We start from the raw sequence: 21,966 nt of genomic DNA, 5'->3' as shown, positions 1-21,966 counted from the left end.
TGCCTTGGAAAGACTTGATGAACTCCTCCGTTTGGAGCACCCCCCCCCCAACCAGAGAACCATCCCCCACATCAGAGAGAAACAATGACTATGAGACCATGTCTCCAATGACTCATTCTGGTTTTAAATTTACCTAATTTGCAACCAGGGAAAGTCTCAAATGCTCAGCCAAAAGTAGCACATTAGATGTGACACCCTAATAGCCATGCAAAATTCCTGCACTGCATGATGGTGATAATAATACGAACCTCAGCCGTATGTTGTTGTGTTTGTTTGTTTTTTTTTCCTTTTCATGTTATTGTCAAGTATGTTTTTTTTTTTTGTATATTGAATGTCCTCAATACCACAGAAAGAGAGAGAGAAAGAAATTCAAAAGCACAAAATCCACACTGAATAATTCAGTATGTGACCCTGACCCTGAATGTGATAATAACTGAACACCCTTGGTTTTGTACGGCTGTAAATTGCTCAGGTCTGACGTAAATATTAAAGGCGAATATTTAACTTCAAAATGTATTTCTAAACTCCTCTTAATCGCATGAAGCTGTTCATTAAATTTTCATGAGAGATACATAAAGCATCATAACCATGGAAACATATGCAGTGACATTATAACCGTAGAAACATATGCAGTGACATCATAACCGTGGAAACATAGGCAGTGACATCATAACCATAGAGACATATGGAGTTGAACACAGAGGACCAGTAATGATTGACAGTCACCATTAGGAAGGCTTAAAGTGACTTTGACCGTGTATCTTAAGGTTACAGAAAAGGCTATATGACAGTATTTTGAAATGGGTTGTGACCAGTTACAAGCTTACAGTAGAAATGTGTGTGTGTGTGTGTGTTTCCAAATGCCTGTTGGTGGGGTCACTTTGTGTTATGCTAAAACTTTGAAGACAGAGTCATTTAAGTGTTAGACAGATGTAACACGTTAAAATTCTCATTGAACATTCTCCATTATTTGACTAAACCAAAGTGAAGCTTTGTTAACCAATAGCCCTTCAAATTTGTTGCTCCCTCATCATTTCAGAGGCTCGCGTCTCACGCTCCAAACTCCGCTAATCGACAATCTCTCGGTTCGTAAAAGGTACATGAAAATGTTCTGTGGAAAACAGCACGTGACATTTTACGGAGGGACTCGAGGGCGTTTGCGTGACAAGGGGTTTGTTTTCCAGTCTTCTGTGGACAGTGTGAGACTGAAATAAAAGACAAGATTTTTTTGTTTATTTATATGTTTTCATTTACTTTGTGTTGGAGGCTTGTCTAGTCATCTGTGGAAGAGCACTAATGATCCTTTGCTCCGTTATATGGTGGACAAACATATATGCACATATATGCTTGCATGTACCTCACCACACACACACATTCTCACACACGCGACAACACACAGGAAAGCTACAGAAAGTTACATTGCTTTCCTTTTCTTTTTCTCGTTCACTCTTCGTGATGTTTACACGATGCTCTCACTCACCCACATTATTAGCTAGAGGCTCCCTCTACAGATTACCTGACTGTGGAATAGCCTCAGAAACATTGCGTTCCGATCTTTCACACAGACACAGACACACACTCTCTCTCTCTCTCTCTCTCTCTCTCTCTCTCTCTCACACACACACATCTTAAGAGGGCTCTGACTACTTTAGAACACATACTGTTTATCTAGCTGGGGGTGTAGTTGTTGTTGTTTTAGCTGTTGGGAGCGTAAATTTGCCAACAGGGTTAAAAAACAAGCCTCCATATATTTGAGTCACAGCTGGAGAGTGGCAGATGGTGAAGAACAGTGGGTGAGATGATTTGGTCCGCGCTGCACTCCCTGCCCACACAATAGGAATACATTGGCTCTCTGCGCTCTCCTCGTTATCTATAAAAATAGCCATTCGTGGATTCTACTCCATGGGGAAACCGCTTTAAATCAGTTTAATAAGGACACAGATTACTCAGACTGTTTTAGGGAATAAACTGTCTTTGTGAAGGAAGGGGGGGGGGACAAAGTTTCTTCTTCCTAATAACAGACCACCAATCACCAAGACACATACATAAATAGAGGGGTGGGGGTGGGGGTGTGTGTGTGTGTGTGTGTGTGAGAGAGAGAGAGAGAGAGAGAGAGAGAGAGAGAGAGAACACGTTTTATCTCAGGCTTTTATCAAAACATAATGCACTATATATTGACAGAACTGTGCTTGACAGAATTTATTTGTAAAAAATATTTATCCTATATTTCATGTTTTCTTTTCCCTTTATAACAACTGAACTACAAAGAACGATTTCAGATCAACCTACGAAACAAAAAGCCGACATAGCTTTAGGAAGTACTATTGACTATTGACGTTAATAACGGGGTGGCTGACGCACTGAGTTACCTGACTTGCCGCGACTTGTGGCATGAAGTTTTAAGAATAGGTTTGTGCGTAGCACGGTCCACCCTCACGCCTAGAATGATCTACTGCATATTTAATTATGTGTTGTACTAGTCGATGGTAATTACCGGGTTGCTCGTTGCTTTGTCTTTTTAACGCAGGGAGAATGTCAAATTTAATTGCTTGGCGAAGTGTGTAAAGTATTGAATAAGCAAATTAACAAACATATGCGAGTATTTATAAGTCTTGTTAAATAAACAAGAAAATGTAGCCTACTAATTTTGTGTTAGGCTCAACGGAGATTAGCAAGGTCAACTGATTTTCTGAACCAGTTAGAGATGAACTAGTGACTTGACGTTTTATATACTGATCTGGTCAGTGTATAAAAAGGAGAGCACGACTTCCCCTCCAGTGATGGCCTTCAGTAGGGGGGTGTGTACATTTCTCATCCGAAAATCCATCTCGATACATGATCAACGATCCGATATGTGAAGGACACATTTTAAGCAGCCAACTATTAGATACGACATGACACGATTTAGCCCTGTTGCGACACGATTCAATGTAGTGCAAGCTGTTTGATGTCGTTTGCAAGAAAAATCCAACAGGCATAAATCAACACAAACCGGTTGTTGGAGGGAGAAAGAAAAAAATGTAAGGTACATTACAATGGCCTCATTCACATTTTGCTGGACATGATAATATCCTGTTTGAAACTCTGTTTGTCTTATTTGATATATGTTTCTTAACAATGTTTAAAAGCAGCACGAGTGGGAGCACTCTAAGGATTCAGGGACATTTGCTGTTGCATCAGAAACTTTGACTCTGTGACTCGACATTTGGCGTGACATTGTCTGTTCGACAAGTTCAGCAATGTGGGGCAAAAAATGTTTTGCTTTGACGAGTGGGAGAACATGCGTCCTTCACGGGAACTGACAGGCACAGAAAAGGACAGAGGTGAGGAGAAGAGAGCGACACACAGAGAGAAACGCACAGTGAAAAAGGAAATCAGTTTTATAACCGGTACATATGTATCCGTATCGATTCAGTCGAAATTCCCTGCCAAATGTTGTCCGACACACTCTGCTTGAATCGGTACAGGTGTATCATACATATTTACCCGATCGTTATAACTCCAGTTTACTGTAGTCTTCAGTGCCATCGCCAGGTGAAGACCGGCAACTACATTAGACGTTTCAGTCTATATAATTACAAGTTACAGCTTTTCTTACTTGGTCTTCAGTGTGTTATCATAGGTATAGTAAACGTGTGAATAAGCTAAGCATATAACAATATCCTCACTCAAACGTTGTAAAATGAGTCGCTGCGGTGGGCTTACCTTCCTCAACAATCCGAACATTTTTTTTTTATTTTTTTTTTTTTTACATATTCTTGCACCGCATCATTTACGCCATTTGTCAGCTCTGGGACGATGCTTTGTCTTACGTGTGGCTGCCGGGCAAAATTTGGCCGTGGCCTAAGTGTGAATATATGCGCATAGAGTCCTAAAATCTGTGCAACAATTACAGTACCTCGCTTTAAATACGACGCATTCAGGTGAGTGCATATGCACTCATTTGGTTGGACATGTACCATGTCTGTTAAAAATAAACCCCACCACACGGAAGTAGGTGGATCGCGGAAATCAGTGCCATTAGGCGGAAGCAAAGGCCGGGGCCTTAAGCAGAGTCACTGTGCGGTGCAAGAGAGGAAATTTAACCAAAGGCTAAATTGTGGAGGTCTGGGAAAGTGAGAAATAACGACACGAAAGAGAAGAATATCTCATTTCAAAGGTACACATTCCTTAAATTTGTTTACGATGAAGGTTCACTGTCAGTCGTCTCCTTTCGTTTGCCGACTGTGTCAACCTAACCTGAGAAGGTAGCTAACGCAGACTGATCTGATATCAACGTTATGATAGCTGGTTAGCTAGCTATGCTACATCGACCAGAACAAGACTGAGGCGTCTGACTTGTCCGCTAATTTTCGGACTGGGTTAGCTCGCTGGCAAGACACTTTACTAACTTAACGCTACGTTCGTCTGTTACCCACTAGCTAATGTTAATGAACATGTTCTATTATTTCATAAGCACATATTTGTTGTTAACTAGTTGCTGAAAATATGTCGCTGTCTACATAACTTAGGTCAGGTCAGTGCTCACCAACCTAGTGACAAAAGCTTTCAACAGAATCAAGGCAGCTAGACGAATTTACCAGCAAGTTAATGTTTCCGATCAAGTGCCCTACAACGTTGGCAACACTTTCGTAGTGTTTGTTAGAATATGACGTTTGAGACGTTCCCATCACAAAACAAATCTCAGATATGACCCGTGTAACATATTTGTATTGTATTGTATAATAATTTAATTGACTCATTTAATGAGTCTCGTCTGTCTTAGATACGTACTAATTGAGTTAATTGCTTGTAAAAGTAAGACTGTGTTGTAGGTTAAGTAAGGTTGCACTAATAGTGTGTATGCTGTGCTCTGTTTAGCTTTTAGCCTACTGCCCTATGTATTCAGAATGAAGTGACAGTATTGTCGTTTAGAAGGAGAATCAGGTTGTTACTTGCTACTTAAAATGATTAATCTTGCATGTACGGAAACCAAGTTATGCGTAGCTATTGTAGCTATTATGTGTGTGAGATATTAGTGGCATATTTGCGAGAGGTCTTTGTACAAGGAAGCTGATTGTGTACTTCATTTTTAAATGCGTTGTTCCTTAAGGTTAAAAGGAAACAACATATAGCCCTTGCGTTACGCCGTGTCGTTGTTCTCAAAATGCGATCAGCAACTGATGTTGTATAGCTATTCCAATCGCTCAAGAAATCCTTATACCGCATTACCTTGGAAGTTTGTGTTTTGTGCTGTGGGCTCAAAGTTCAACGCGCATAAACAGGTTGTTCGCGACGTTATCCTTATTCCGTAACTACGTTAGTAATAACTCGAATGTGTGACTTTGAGTATGAACTGAACGGACAGAGACAGTTTCAGCCCAAAGGCGTAGACCACTCCCGTTTTCGGTTTATGGGCTGATTCGCTGGCCGACTAGCTGAGTCATCGCACGGGTCCAAGCAAGGACACCCAGTGTCTCTCACACAAGCTCACGTCCCCGGTCGCGTCTGTCAAAGCGAGGCCTTGGACGTATGGAGATTCCTTCGCTGTTACGTTTTTTTCCACCCATTTACACTAACGGGAGTGTCTTTAGAACATTTTCAGAGCAGTTAGTCATGAAACCACAATCTGACGTGTCAGTTACTTTTGTTAAGCTCCATTTGGCGTCGTCTTTTGATAATAAAATTATTAGAAACTCGTGTCGGTTGTGCATCTCGCAGTGCACGCTTGTGTGTGTGTGTGTGTGTGTGTGTGTGTGCATGTGTGTGTGTGTGTGTGTGAGAGAGAGTGAGAGAGACAGTGCAAGAGAGAGAGAGTTCTCTTTTAGTATAGTATGCAGTGGAAGAATTTTTCAGACAGAAGTACCACATCCTTATTCCAAATTTCACTCAGTGGTGTTTTGTTTTCTGACAGGACACAAAAGGCGACACCACAAAAGAACCTGTCATATCTGAGCTTCTTTAAAACTTCTGCGTCTTCTCACATGCCCTTGACACGTGTCATTGCATGTGTGTATGAATGTGAGAGGAGAGAGTATAAACTTATCTTGTATGAAGAGCACTCCAAGCGTGTTTACAACCGCTCAGCTGTAACCTTTGAGTCACACACGGGTTTTTAACTGTGCAGTTAAAAGAGCGGACCAAGATCCTGTGGCTTACCCTGAACCTTAAGCACGCTCTGTTTTTGACCAGAGGAACGACTGTGTGTACTGATCGATGTAATGCAGGGTTAACACAGTCGTTTGGTGTGTCTGCAGGAGAGAAATTGAGTGAACCAATCTTTTTCTCTTTTGCCTCTTGTTTTCTTTCAGTCCCATCCCCCTCTTTCTCTCTCATTAACACACACACACACGCGCGCGTACAGTGATATATATGTCGCTGTAGCTGATGGGTAATAATGATGAGTCAGAACTGGAGCCAGTGGGGGTTGGGGGGGGGAGGTGGGGGGCTTAGTGAAGTGGTTAGAGTTTTAAATGTGTGTTTGTGTGCGTGTGTGTGTGACATGCAAACACACCTCACTTGTATTAGATCATGTGGCATACAGCATACATACTAAGTCACAATCCTTTGAGCTCAGAGATATGTTTAGGTGCAGAGAATGTCAGATTATATGCAAAATGTTACCTCCTTCTTGCTTGAATTTTATCTGCGTTGCACTTTATAACCGTAGCCAGTATTCCACTGGATTATAACTGCATAGAATTACAATCCAGGGGAACGCAATTGGCTGTGTTCTCTTTGGTTAGCCAATGGTGAGAGGCCTGTGTAGTGAAAGAGTAAGATTGTGTGCGTAGGGCCTTTGTCCAAATGAGTCAAGTGACTTGATGAGACGTCACAATTTCTGGTGTGAAAAAAAAGAAACCCACAGCGTACAGCCTCACACGCTGTGGAGGAAGTGCGTGTTCGCGTCGACCGAGATGACCACCGAGCGAGGGGAAGCGGGCCCATGAAGTACGTCCAAACCAAACTTTCCAAATCGGGACGAAAACGAGGAACGACGTCGCCGCCCCCCCCCCCCCCCCCCCCCCCTCGCCCACGGAATAAAATTCACCACTTTACAAACGGCAGCGACCGCGAGGTGGAACTTTAAGCGGCAGTTTAAGTCATTGGCAACGGCGTCGCTGGCGGGAACTCTTTTTACTGTATGTCACTGACTCCTTTCAACTCCATTAATTAGGTCATCATAACAGCTGAATAGTTTTCCTGAATCCGAGCACAAAGGTCAAGCTTCACCTTCTCCATCGCTCTTCCCGACAAGCTCGTCCCCCCCCCCCCCGACACCGATGTGTTTATGGACTCCCTGGTCACCTCACTCATCTCCTCTACTGATAAGAGCTATTCTTTACCCTGTCCCTGTTATGAGAGATGATAGACAAATAACCTGGTTTCTAATCTGTCCGGGAAATGCCGAGGACCAGGAGTGATATATATACTGACATCGCTCTGTGGTGACTCAGAGGCTGGGATTCCTTAGGGAATTTTCTTTTGTCTCCCCCCCCCCCCGTAGTTTTCTAAGGTGGATGAAACAAGAGGGGTCTCTTTGCTTGGCGCGCCGACGTCGGCACAGATGACGAGCGCAAAGAGCAGGAGTTTAGATTAATATTATTCATTATTTATTGACTCTGCTGATAGGCGGTGATCAGACGGGGGGTGCGGGAGGGCTGACAGACAATAAACACAGTCTGGGCTTTGACTTTGGGTATTCACACCTGTTTAATTGTATTATTAATGAAGTTAGCTGTTCGTTGTCTGTAGGGTGCTGCCAGGCCAGCCTCTCCTATGTGACTGGAGACTACGCCCTGACTCTGTGTGTGTGTGTGTGTGTCTTTTGTTATCTAGGTGTGTGTTAAACACAATGCCAGCAGTATTTCAGACAGCTTAGATAGAGTAACCGACTGGAATATTCAAATGAACTAATGTCTACCCAAACCCTGGTCACATTGTATCTTTCTCTCTCTCTTCTTTCTCTCTCTCGCGCTCTCTCTCTCTCTCTCTCTCTCTCACACACACACACACACACTTCACACCGGCTCATCCACAGCCGGGAAAGAGTTTCCTGTTTGTGGCTCTTTGCCTGTATTTTCCTGGTCCTGTCATTTCCCGTTTTACAGAGAAACAGGTCAGGGAGCAAATAGGAATCCCTCCTTCTCCCTAATAATGCTTCATGCCATACGCAAAGTGTCCCCTAGTTCACTGGAATAATAAAGCTAATAGCTTACCAACCTAACGGCTTTCCCCTTGACAAGAACTATCAATTTCACATTGCATGTCCCCACCAGACAGTTTCTGTGGTTATCTATAGCTGACACTGAAACTTACCTTGGCCAATGATAGTAACTGTGTGTGTTGCAATTTCTGGAATTAATGGGCAACGGTTTGGCATTTCTGTGGTATTTTGTGACTCATAGACTTCAGTGGGTCTGAAAGATAAGTCTAAATAACACACACACACACACACACCCACACACTGAGCCATATCATCATCTTCCATCTGGAGGCAAGAAACTCTCTTTATATCTACAGTATATAGAGAGATATGGATTGAATATAGCATCATGTGGTAACAGTATGTGCATAGCTGGAAAGGTTCAGTTTCTCAGTTTATTCATGAAACCCTGCTTAAGTCAGGAAACTGATGTCAGCATTCATGCAGTGGAATTTCCGGCCTCCGTTCCTGGTTATCACAGTCACCCCTGGTTGTCATGGTCACCACTAAGGTTTCAGAACCAAAGGGTCCTCTAGCAAGACTGAAGTATGAACGTCTGTGTATGCGTATTGTATTTAAGCTTGCGTATGCCTTCGTAACTCTTCATCATTTCTGTGCTTATCTAAATGCATCGAAATATATTTCTTTAAACTCCATTTATTAGCCTGGCAAACGGACGTTACAGGTATGGATCCATGCCATTTTTCTGATAAATCCAGAGATGTTGGGGTTTTTATATCGGGGCTTTTTATATCGGGGGGGGGTTTGAAGACTTTGGAGATACCCATCAAATTCAGCATGCCGCATCATGCTCCAGAAATCTCAAACAGAGATTGTGCAGTTTAGTCCTGTGTGCAGTTTAGTGCTTTCAGCTGCCTCCAGTTTGGTGCGCGTGTGCGTGTGTGTGTGTGTGTGTGAGAGAGAGAGAGAGAGAGAGAGAGAGAGAGAGAGACTCATTGAGCGCCTTACTAACAAGAAGCAACGCAGAACACAGGAGTTCTATATTAATATTTCATAAACTCTCTCTCTCTCTCTCTCTCCTTCCCTCTCTCTCTCTCTCTCTCTCTCTCTCTCTCCTCTGACCCACTTCCTTGTGCTCGTTAATGCAATGAGATGAAGTACATATTGGTCTAGTGCTTCACTGCTGCTTATTAGTCCTGCTGCAGGACCAGAAAACCATGATCTGCAGATCCAGGATCAGCTCCTCCAGACCTCTTTGTAGACTAATGTTCACGAAGCTGTATCAATATACTGATCTCAGATCAGCTTCTAAACCAGGTCGTGAACTCCCAGCTGTGTAGTTTGTGCTCGGTGAGTCCAGTTATCTCCCTATATTACTCCCAAGACCCCTCGCTCTACCTCTGTGTCCCATACACGCACAGACACACACACACACACACACACATTTTTTGGCATTGTGACTGTGCGGTGTGAACCCCCTGATCTGAGGTCACATGAAATGGTTTAGTTATAACCTTAAGTCCTCTAGCTGACAGGCACCTCTCCTTTTTCACTTTCTCTCTGGCTGTAACTCTCCAACACACACACACCTGCCTCCTTCCTCTCTCCGCTCCCCCTTTTTCCTCGACATACCTCTCCTTTTTCACAATTCTCCTCCTCATGTCCTGCCTCATTTCTCCATTCTCATTCTCTCCAGTCTTCTACAGAGCCTAGTTCAGTCTTTAAACATTCTCCATCCGTGAATCCGCGTTTCCTTATCTTTCCCATTCCAACCCTTGTCTAAAGGCGCCATGGTACGTCCAAACTACCCAGCAGCAGAAGAAGCCGTAGCCCTGTCGTCAAAGCCCGTCAGAGCTGAAAGAAACGGAGGCTTCCCCCATGTTCCTCATGCTTCCATTAGACCACCAATCATTACTGTGGCCATTCTTCTACAGTGAACGAGGAGCCGTACGCAGCTAGAAATAATGACCTCATTTTATTGTTTTTGACACCCCCCCCCCCCAAACTCCCCCCGCCCCCGCGCTTTTCATAGCTAAACTAGTGATGAGTACATAGTTTTGTCGGCCGTCGTAATTTCCCATTTCGATTGGTTAATGAGGGTCAGTGTGTCCATATGTCCTCAAACGTCTGTCTCTCAACTCTCGTTTCGACTAATCGACTGTAAATAAACAAACCCTCCGTCACGATTTGGAACTCAAAGGGATTATTTTTATCCGCGCGGCTGTTTACCCGGCCCCATGCTTGGGTAAACATCGTTAAAAACGATAAGTGCTCTTCCTCCAGGGCCAGGTACCCATTCCAACATGCTCATGTAGGTTTGTGTGTCATCTGTGATAACAGAACACAAAAACACACACCCACACACACATGCACGCACTTATCTGAAACACCTGTCAAGAGTGAGCAGATATTGAGTGCCGACACCCGTCGGCGACCCGCCTTTAGAGCCGCAAAGAGTCATCCGCCGCTAGTTCCCCTCAGAACGCCATGCAAAGGTTGTTTGGCCAATAAACAGTGAGTAATCATCAGAAATCAAGGTGCTTGGCACATTGAAAATGGAAGTGGGTCATGGAAAATGGAAGAGCAATGTTTAAAAGGGGATAACACGGCCAAAGGAAGATGATTGACAGACGGCGTGGGAAGTTTCTCGTGATTAGAACAAGTTTTCTGTGTGGGAAGGGTGTTTAAGAGCTGTGAAGATGATGTTTATAGACGTTTGGTCATTAGAATGGTGAGAGTTCTGTTTTGTATGTGTGTCAGCTGTGAAGGTCATCTTTTCTTTGTTTGTTTGATTGTTTGTTTTGTCAAGTCTTACCTCAACATCATTATCAAGGCCTTTCATAAACAGTTTCGTGACCAAACTGGAAATTTAAAAAAAAACAAACAAGCTAGTACCTATCGGTTATTGAAAAGCTTGAAAAGCAGTTCTTTTGGTAGCCTTTGTAACAGTTTTGTTTTCTCTCTCTCTCTCTTTTCTCCCTCCAGCCCTGCCGGTCCAGAGGCCTTCCCTTTTTCCCTCTCTTCGTATCTCTTTCTCTCTCTCTCTCTCTCTCTCTCTTCTCTCCTTCCCTCTCTCTTCCTCTGTGTCTCTCCCTTCTCTTTTTCCCCCTGGCCTGGTTCTCTGGCCCGTGAGCTCCAGCCGTCTGCCCAGCGCCCAGGCTTTTCGGCGGGTACCTGCCCGATCAGCAGCCCCTCTCTTCTGAGTCGCCCTCTCGGCATGGCGGGGCGAGGAGGACCGGCGCGGACCAACGGCGCCGCTGCCGCCGGCAACAAAATCTGCCAGTTCAAACTGGTCTTACTGGGAGAGTCGGCCGTAGGCAAGTCCAGTCTGGTGCTGCGTTTTGTCAAGGGCCAGTTTCACGAGTACCAGGAGAGCACCATCGGAGGTAAGCGTGCTCGCACACACACGTGTTCCCGCGCGGAATTGACGTGTCCAGCCAAAGTCGTTTTCAATTCTTGAATAAGATCGTTGTAGGGGTTCTGAGGCCTTTGTCTTGAACTTGTCCTTCATAACATCTCTGTTCTTCTAGGAATTTCTCAGATCACCTCTTTGTGACCTCTTCGTTTAGTCTTTCCCTTTTATGTGCAGCCAGTCTAGGATTAGCTGTAGTAAACTGTTCTGTAGCAATGTGTAAGATCCCTCAGTTGTGAATCGAGTTTATAGTCTGGGCGCTCTCTATGTTGTTCAGGTCACTGTGACCAGCACAGGAAACAGTTTATATATTGCAGATCATAAGTAGCCAGGTGTTTGTCCTGCGTTGTCTTAGTGAGGTATTGGCGCTCTGTTATGTCTGATTTTAAGACGGTGTGAGGGTTGATATTTGACAGTTGGAAGCAGTGCACTGGAATGCTTTGTGCTGTATAGCGTGTTGGGTCTGACTGGGTTTTCTGGAAACTGTATGTCCATGCTGGGACAGACTGCAGAGCCAAAAATTCAGATTGTCCACTCACCAGACTGACACATGGTCTGCCTCTCCAGTAAGACAGGCTGGAAAAAGAAAAATTCGTTCATAGACACACTCACGAGACCTCTTATTCGATACACATGCCTTGTGGGTGGAACCTTTTTGGTTTACGGTTAGAGACCATGTCCCATCTGTTGTCATGTACGATTCCTGAAAAGCCGTCCTCTAACCTTTCATCAGTGGTCAGTTTCTGACCGCAGAGCCGCTATTGGCCCCCAACCCAGCGACGACATTGATGTGTGTAGAAAACCCAGCGACACTGCTGTGTCTGATACACTGGTTCCAGCAGGATACACACAGTACCATAGCACTACCACACCAGTGTCACTGCTACTGAAATAATATCCAATCAACAGCCGCCCCATGGTCAGAAACTCACCACTGATGACATGTAATATACTATATCATTTCTTTGACATTACACAGGCCTATATGTTCACGGTATGTGTGTAGTGAGCCGTGGACTTTTATTTACACCTCAAGTTGTTGGTGTGTTTTATGTTTTTGTTTTCATTTTTTTAACATGAAGCAGAATAACAGAAAATGTATATTCTTAGAACAGGAGACAATTCTCCACTTTGCTTTAGATCATGAAGAGTACTGTTCATCATCGTTAGAAATCATTTTACCTTTTTTTTCCCCCCCTTTTCATTTGTCACCGTGAGAAAATATCTACACACTGCAGTGTGTGTGTGTGTGTGTACATTCAGTGGGCAGACGATGGCAACAGCTTCAATGATAAAGTTTGCCCAATAACCGTTTTAAATAATAACAAAACACACAACATGATCACTTAGACCATAGCTAATATGAGTCATATTAGAAATATAACGAATCCACAGAAATGAGTGAAGTGGGTGCTTGATCTCGTCTCCAGGCTTCTCTAAGCGGGAACTTTGTTTTTCTCGCGTGGAAGCGTCGATGTCGGAAGAGTCGGAGCAGGAGGTCAGGAGGCTTTTCGCTCAGCGTGTCCTTCTTTTTCCTGCCGAAGCAGCGCCGTCGGCCGGCCGTTCGCCTTTGGTTCTCTCTTCCAGGGGAAAGAAAGTTGAAAATAACCGGTGCTTTCTTGCCGACGTTGTCTCGAAGAACCGTAAAGTAAAACGTATCGATGTGTAGACTGACCTCACTCGTTAATCGTAGAAAAGAGGCGTAACATTTTTTACTCGTTTTTATAAAAGAAGAACCTCAACATAAAAGGTACCGAGGGTCAGTTTTCTTTCATCGTCGTTTTTTTTGTTTTTGTTTTGTTTTTTTGTTTTTTTTAAATGCAGAGCCTTGCTGCTGTTTGTTTAAAATTTGTTCTGTTTCGTGTAATATTTATTTCAATTTAAAATACGGAAAAGCTTCTGAGCTCTGAAACAATGTGAAACCGTGAGTGGGGTAAACGTACATAGCTGGAGACATTGGGAAGAGTGAGACCAATATTTGAACGAAAGACCCTTGCCCGTCCGTCTCTGTAGAACACTCGGGAAGACGAGGCAGTGAAGGAGAATTGAAAAAAAAGGGGGAAAAACCTACAGCCCTTTCCTTTCACTTCTAGACATGCCTACAGCTGTGTGCATTCATTTGGGTTATATTTTTACACACACTCATACATGTTCGCACACAGACACCACTCACGCACGCGCACTTAGGGGAATTACAGGCAACTCAAACATTAACATGTAGCTGATTTATTTAAAAAAAAAAAAAAAGTGTTTCTGGTCGTTCGTGTTGGTGCAGTGTTTGTAGAGTCGGTGGAGTGGACCGCAGTCTGACAGGAAATGAACAGGAAGTAAGTGTACAGTGAGAGGGAAATGGACTGAGGAGATTGGACACTGCTTTACAATGGGACTTCCTCTCTCTGTGTGTGTGTGTGTGTGTGTGAGAAAGGAAAGGCAGAGTAGTAAGCCCTACTTAACGATGACTGAAGTTGAAACCTGCAGATTAAAGAAATCATACCTTTTTTTTTCTCACCAAATTAACCTCCAAAATTAATCACCAATTCAGTGACATTCAACTGTTTAAATACCAACCCACATAAAAGTCATTGACCGCTTTGGCTAATGTACCACTAGCACCTTAATACACTGTGAAACCTAGTGTCAGAGTTTCAGTTATCACTCAGGCAGTTCCGCGAACACTTGGCCTGTTTTCACACTTGGTCCGTTTTGCTGGTCCGAACTCGAGTGCCATTATCCCCCCCACCCCCTGCCCCCGCTGCTCTCTTTTCACATCACATTTTTGGGTTGTGAACCCTGGTCCGTTTACGTCATCAGCGCTGCTTTTATTCACCCGTGTTGCTAGGCGACGACGCAAAAAGGGAGGCAAAATGGAAAGCCACACCGTTGTTTTATTATTGGTCTTTTTTCGTTAATTGGTGTCAGCACCAAAATAACCACGTTTGGCATTCTCGCTATGCCATAAATGCGTCTCGCTGAAGAGCGAGGTGAGCCGCTCTGATAAGGAGGGGTTTTTTTTGTTTGTTTTTTTTGTTTGTTTTTTTTTGCGGAGACAGGCGGCAATGTGAAATGAATTTGCAGCTTTGCTTTGCGGAGCATGCCCCCGTTCCCTCACGGTGTCGTTATTTCGACCGCAGCGCCATTTTCCCGCCTTTCGTGATCGTGCAACCGTCAAACAAATTACGCGTCGTCGTTAGCGTTTTACTTCCTGGTTTTCGGTCGGATAGCTTTCGAACCGCGCCGGAGTTCGGGGTGCCCCACCGTACCCCAGACCCCTGATCTCCGGCGGACTGGAGCACAGAGGCCTTCGGCGCCCACGCGAGTTCGGGGGAAAACGGCTTTCGCATCAGCAAAACGAAACCGAACTGAACTGACGACTCAGGCGGGCTCAGGTCGGCACCAAGCACTCTAGTGTGAAAACACCCTCAGCGCGTTACCGTGGTACTCAGAATTCAGATTCAAATCTGTATTTTGGTTTTGAGAGGAGAAGAGGACATGCTTCGAGGACGTTTAAGTAAAATAGACCTTAACAGAATCCAAACCGCTTTTTTTTTCCCTTTAATAGAGATAAAAAAATCAGATCAATCACAGTCCTCTTTCTCAGAAATGTTCTTTTTTTTTTTTTAAGTGTACGATAACGATGACAAGGCACTTTTGACGCAGGCCTTGCCGTCTCTGGCAGAAACTGCCTTTGACTAATCGTCACCTGCTAAGACGGTTACTCAACGTCTTTTCTGCCAGTCAGTCCGGTCAGCACATCCGCAGCCCGAGCAGCGGGGGAGGGGGAGGAGGAGGAGGAGGAGGGGAGAGGAAAAAGAGAGAGGGGGAGTCAGGAAAGACAAAAGGCACGTGCTTACACCAGGAGGAAACTTATGAATCAGCTGGGGGTTTTTTTTTTTTTTTTTGTATATGTTTTATGTCCCCATGCGCTTTTTTTTCTGCGACTTTGTTAAGTTTTCCTTTCATCCTGTCGTCAGCAGTCCGGTCAAAGATTACAGAGGGTTTAGGCCTTTGTGGAAGAGAGCGTTCTCTTTAATCATGTGACTCCGTCGAGTGGATTCAAGTACTACTCTAGTGTGGGAGTTATTAGTGCTTTGTTCCTCTTTTCCTTTCTTTCTCTCTCTCTCTCTCTCGCTCTCTCTCTCTCTCTCTCTCTCTCTCTCTGTCCATTCGTTCTCTTTTTTTGCTTTCATTCATATCACATCACCTATCAAGTAATGTCCTTATTCCTCTCTCTCTCTCTCTCTCTCTCCATCTCTCCATGACTCTCTCTGTCCATTTATTCTCTTTTTTTCCTTTCATTCATATCACATCACCTATCACCTATCCTTATTCTTCTCTCTCTCTCTCTCTCTCTCTCTGACTGTCTCTCTGGCTGTCTGTCGATCTGAACACAGAGTTTGTGTTGAGTTTCTTACGCTGATTATTATTTTAGAACTATCAGAAAAGAACTTTAGAGACTAACGCTTTTTTTTGTTTGTTACATAATAAACGGTCAAACTTTAAAATAACTTACTCAAATCAAAGTTAAAGTCTGTGATTTGTATCTTGCGGTGAAAACGCTCTGTCTTCATTTCTAAGCTCCGTACGAGCTTAACGAGCAGAAAGGATCAGCTCTTTATTGTATGTTATGTAAGAATGCCTTCAGACGTCTTTAAGCACACAATTACAAACTGTCACTCATCTCTCTGTCTCTCTCTCTGTCTCTCTCTCTCTCTGTCTGTCTCTCAGCTGCATTCCTCACACAGACCGTATGTTTGGATGACACGACAGTAAAGTTTGAGATTTGGGACACAGCAGGACAGGAGCGTTACCACAGCCTCGCCCCCATGTACTACAGAGGAGCTCAGGCCGCCATCGTAGTCTACGACATTACCAACACGGTAAGAACACGCACACACACGCGCGCACGTACATACACACACACACACACACACACACACACACGCGCGCGTACGTACACACACACACTCTCTCTCACACACACACACACGCTCTCACACACACACACACACACGTACGTACGTACACACACACACACACACACGTACGTACGTACACACACACACATACGTACACACACACTCTCTCACACACACACACGTACACACACACTCTCTCACACACACACATACGTACACACACACACTCTCTCACAGGCATATACACACACATACGTACACACACACACACACACACACACACACACTCTCTACAAATGAGCCTAGGCCGCTATAGTACTCTATTGCATTACTCACACAGTAAGAACACACGCATACACACACACACACACACACACACACACACACACACACACACACACACACGACAAAGCTGGGCCAAGAATGTACCCAGTGCCCTCACAGTTATATAGACCCAAGCTTCATACCATGTGACAGAGCTGCAAAGTAATCTTATGGTTAGCAGAGCGTAGTCACCCCCACTCTCACACTCACACACACACACACACACACTTACACACTCACACACACACACACACACACTTACACACTCACACACAAACACACACACACTTACACACTCACACACAAACACACACACACACTCACACACACACACAGACATTCTGAGTGACATTCCTGTGCTCAGCAGAATGGGTCATTAAATGCAGAGAGAATCAGCTGACAGACGGTTCCAGTCGATCATTACCCAGTGAAATGAAGGGAGACCTTTGCGCCGTCACTGGGCTCAGCGTTTAGGGTTAGGCAGCGGCTCCCAGGCCTTTTCACAGGGGAAGCTAATCACTTCTCACAGTCAGGTACTTGGCTGGATGACAGTGTGTAAATACATAATTACAGCCAGCTGTCACTTTCTCTCTTTCGCCTCAGGTTCCACAGATCTTCGTGTGAATTCTTTTCTGAAAAGTGACATCTGAAGGGTATATCTGTGTAATATCATTACGTCAGTTTAAAAACATGTTTATTAATATCTGAAGGCCTTTTGTTTGCATTCGCGCCAGTCTTAAGGGGTCATTTGTGAGAATCGAGATTTCTTAGTTGGGCGAATAGCTTTCGTAAGCATGCTGTAAAAAAAACAAAAAAAAAACCTCAGTTGTCCAGTAGGAGAAAAGATCATTCCCAGCTGACATTCCTGACTGTTGACAATGTGTTTAATGGAGTAATCCAACAGAACAAGCAAACCCGTGTAATGCAGTAGCTCTAGCGGTGCAGAGAGAGAGAGAGAGACTGTGTGTTTAAAAATGAGCACGGTGAAGTGCTGTTTTCAATAATGGAGAAGTTTTCACTAATGGACTGAACAGTGTTAGTCACTCCCCTACACAAAGCCGTCCTTCCGTGTGCAGTGACTGTTCAGCATTAAAAGTGTTTGTTTGTTTGTTTGTTTGTTTGTTTGTTTGCTTTCCTCAATGTAAATGGCAGGATACATTTACTCGGGCAAAGAACTGGGTGAAGGAGCTCCAGAGACAAGCTAGTCCAAACATCGTCATCGCCCTGGCCGGCAACAAGGCCGACCTCGCCAACAAGAGAGCTGTCGACTTCCAGGTGTGTGTGTGCGCGCGTGTGTGTGTGTGTGTGCGTGTGTGCGTTTGTGCAAGACACACTTCTCCTCTGCCATCACAAGACCCTCGTGTTTGTGAAAGCGACTGATTTTTCGCTCTTTCGTGCTCGCGCAGGAAGCCCAGGCCTACGCGGACGACAACAGCCTGCTCTTCATGGAGACGTCCGCCAAGACGGCCATGAACGTCAACGAGATCTTCATGGCCATCGGTAAAAACACGCTGCCGCCGCCCCTGCCCGCAGCAGCTCACACAACGCCACGCCAGGCAGCCAGCGATTGCCGCTCTCACACTGGAACATTATCCAAATGCATGGCCTTAAAACTCAGACCCCCCAGTTCCATAACCATAGACCCTCCCACACCACCCACTGACCACCGCCGTGTCCCGGTTTGGGTCTCATCACCACCTATTCAAAACAGCACTCCTCAGCCAAAAACCCTCCCACACTCTACTGTCCAAACAGAACCCATAGAACTCTCCTCTGATTGGTGTTGCCATGGTTTTTAGTAGCAGAGTGCAGATGAGTCAGTTGCTATTGGCTAGCAGAGCATGTTTATCCTGTGCATGAACATCAGTGCTTGAGTTTATGAACGCTGATTGGTCCCATACTGGGACATAGAAGAAGGTTATGTTTGATGCATTGAAGTATCCAGTGAATCCAGAGGCAGAACAGAACATAATGTAAGATGGAATAAGGACGATGTACGTGTAACTCATTGAGTATGATTTCATGAAGGATATTTGCATGTATGTCTGATCCAACTTTTTACCCCACCCACCGTAGCTAAGAAGCTTCCAAAGAACGAGCCACAAGGCGGGGCTGGACCAGGAGGGCGGGCCAGAGGCGGAGTCGACCTGCAAGAAACGGCACCTCAGGGTAGATCCGGCCAATGCTGCAGCGGCGGGAACTAACCATCGGACCAATCAACCAGCAGATACAACCAACCAACTAACCAACCAACCAACAGGATCAACAGAGGCGTGCGCACGTACACACACACACACAGTTTCAGCCCATATTCAGAGGGAAAAGAAAAAACATTGTACTCATAACACAACTAAAAATTTCACACTCATTGTCGGTCTAAGCTGCAGTAACATGGGGGTAGTTCTCGTGACTGGAGAGGAGAGAATCAACTTGGAGGCAAAGAGTTGAATGGTTATCGTGAAACGCAACCTGTGGCTTCGTACCAGTTATCTTACTAACCAGTTATAACATACACACACATGCACAAACACTCACACACACACACACACATACACACCTGCATTAGTATCTACCAACTGTTATTTTCGGAACCAATCAACTGTCTTCTACCATCACCATGGCAAAAAAAAAACCATCCCTGTAACACAGGGAACATGATCAATCCTAACCAATCACACTCAAAGGAGATGAGTAGTCTTCTTTAGTCTCTCTGTATTCCATTTAAAAAAGAAAAAAAAAAAAAAAAATCAAATTCGCTGCTGGTGGGAAAACAAGCCCCCCCTCCCCCCCTCCTCTCTCTCCCTCTCTCTTTCTCTCTCTCTCCCTCTTTTTCAGCATCGCAGTCTCCTCCTCTTCAGACGTCTCTCTCTCTCCCTCCTCTGTGGTTTGAATGCACAGTATTTCTCTCCTGACTTTTACTGTTTGATCTCAGACACCCTTTTCTTGGCCGCAATCAGCACAGTCAGCCAGTATTTTTAGCCCCCCCCGCACCCCCCCCAACCTCCATGTGAGATGAGAGAAACTTCACAGAAAAAAAGAGTCAGAGAAGAGAGGGGTGGAGAAAAAAAGTCTTGTTTTCCCTCCGGATTCAGCCACTCTGTAGATTCTGTATTATGTCATGGTTATTACTGTTTGTTGTTATTATTGTTGTTATTATTATTACTACAAATACTACTGCTACTCCAGCACACGTGGGAAAAAAAAACAAAAAACATGGAGAATGATTAAATAGTCTAGACCTCTGTCTCCAATCATTAAAACAAGATGTTTCAAACTGTATAACTAGTGCATTATCAAATATTTCTCACACAAATGTCTCTCTTTTTTTTTAGCATTAATGAGATAAAATGTTTCAGAAATCATTGAAAACATACAGAAAATGTCATTTAAAAAGAAAATGACCTGTAAGGTAAGATTTGCCCTCATTTTGACCAAAATCACAACTATGTGTATTAAAAAAAAAAAAAAAAAAAAAAAGGAACAACAAAAAAAAAAGCCTATTGCTGTATTATTTGTACGCTGTATTATTATTATTTTTCTTTCTTCAAACATGTAACCAATCAGTAGTTATCAATACAGTACCTTCCCAAAAAAACAACAGAACACACTCATCTTTTTTTCTGCCTTTTTTCTCTCCTCCTCTTTCATTTGAAGAGAAACTTTTTTTGTTTTATTTTTTTAAATCCCTCCAAGATAATGATGATGATGATGATGATGATGATTTCTCGGTCGGGGATCTATAGTATTAATTGCACTGGATCTGTCTCTTATGTGCGATGTCACCACTTGCCATTTTCTCCTTTTTTATTTGATCTGTCTTGTTTTGTTTTTGTTTTGTTTTTGTTTTTGTTTTGTTTTGTTTTTTCTTCTCTTTTTTTCTTAGGCTTTTTCTTATCGGGAAGGGCTTCTTTTTTTTTTTTTTTGGTGTTGTCGGTGTTTCTCGTGAATTCTCTGACTAGCACAACGACCCCCCCGTGGTGGACTGCGCCTTCAGGAATGGGGTTTTAGGGTTGGGGTGGGGGTGAATGATTTTGAGGCAGGGGAGGGCAAAACAAGAAGGAAAACTAACTGTAATTTTACCAATAAACATGGGAAAGGTACTTTTGTGTGCTTTTGTGATCATTTTTTTTGGAAGGGGGGTGTGTTTACACTCACTCCATAACTGTATGAAATATTCAAATACATCATCACTTCAGGTAGGGCTCAGTGATCCCTCTGTTTTCAGTATGGGAGATCCCTTGTTTCCAGATCATCCCTACATCAGCGCCAGAACTTTATCGATAAAATGGATATGTGCGTCACTACCTTGAGTCCCAAAAGGTCCTACTGACAATGGGAGTGAGAATAGAAATGTATTGCCGAGGGACACGAGTTCTGTTAAATCCACGTTTGATCACGTGAAGAACATCAAGATCCCATCGGAATCCTTCATTAAAATTCTAAATTACAAGACAGCTTCTGTCATCTCTTTGTCCCTTACTCTTTTCAGGTGTGTATTCTGTAGCACAATGGGTGCTAAAGTTCTTATCTGTCATTCAAAGGTTGCTTTATGCTGCTTACATCAAATAAATAAGTCCTGTACCCGGTTAACTGTCTCCACTCCAACGCATCTCCACTATTCTATCAACGTAGAATAGAGGACACTCTTGTTCAAGGCCTACGGAGGAAGTCCACAGAAATTCGGATAATTTTTTTTAATGAGAGGTGCGTCACCTTCGGTCACGTGATGCTCCCTTCATAAATATAAGAAAGAGGATGGGTTCGGCTACGCAGTTAACGTATCCAAAACCGGGCTTACATGCTATATGTCTTACGGCCTGTTGAGCACGCCAGCAACTTCAAGGTAAATTGGCCCGTAATCCCTGTTATGTCGTATTACAACATTTATACCATACTGAGAATTAATCTTTGGATTTTGGGGTCTTCTCGTAGATTCTCAATACTGTACTCTTTGTCCTATACTGGCCCCTAGTGGCTGACTAAAAAAAAAACAACGCCTCTCGGGAAAGTTTTTGCCTTTCAAAGTAATAGCCATACTGAGCTTCACTATACTTTGTTTAAACTGAATACTTGTAACGTCTACCAAAAAGACGGGGACGTTGGGTCTCACTCTGAACAGCATGCGAGCATCTTTGTTTATCATTTCATTACTTAGTTTTTTTTACATA

At 43.8% G+C, this 21,966-nt stretch overlaps 1 protein-coding gene across 1 annotated transcript; it reads left to right on the top strand.

Moving 5' to 3' along the window:
* Positions 1-4,038: 4,038 nt before the first annotated feature.
* Positions 4,039-20,432, top strand: rab5c (RAB5C, member RAS oncogene family). Its single transcript, XM_030793647.1, has 6 exons — positions 4,039-4,159; positions 11,132-11,532; positions 16,284-16,435; positions 17,951-18,073; positions 18,205-18,298; positions 18,875-20,432. The coding sequence occupies exons 2-6, from the start codon at positions 11,364-11,366 to the stop codon at positions 19,000-19,002; spliced, it is 666 nt and encodes a 221-aa protein (XP_030649507.1). The 5' UTR covers positions 4,039-4,159; positions 11,132-11,363; the 3' UTR covers positions 19,003-20,432.
* The last annotated feature ends 1,534 nt before the right edge of the window (positions 20,433-21,966 follow it).

The sequence above is a fragment of the Chanos chanos genome, chromosome 16 (assembly GCF_902362185.1).
Source record: "Chanos chanos chromosome 16, fChaCha1.1, whole genome shotgun sequence".
Classification (NCBI taxonomy): domain Eukaryota; kingdom Metazoa; phylum Chordata; class Actinopteri; order Gonorynchiformes; family Chanidae; genus Chanos; species Chanos chanos.
Note: the sequence above shows the minus strand (reverse complement) of the source record. Positions and strands in the feature narration are given on the sequence as shown.

Coding starts and splice junctions, on each gene's coding strand:
- rab5c (XM_030793647.1), top strand. CDS start 11,364: ATGGCGGGGCGAGGAGGACCGGCGCGGACCAACGGCGCCGCTGCCGCC. Junction 11,533..16,283: donor CCAGGAGAGCACCATCGGAG/GTAAGCGTGCTC, acceptor TCTGTCTCTCAG/CTGCATTCCTCACACAGACC. Junction 16,436..17,950: donor TCTACGACATTACCAACACG/GTAAGAACACGC, acceptor TGTAAATGGCAG/GATACATTTACTCGGGCAAA.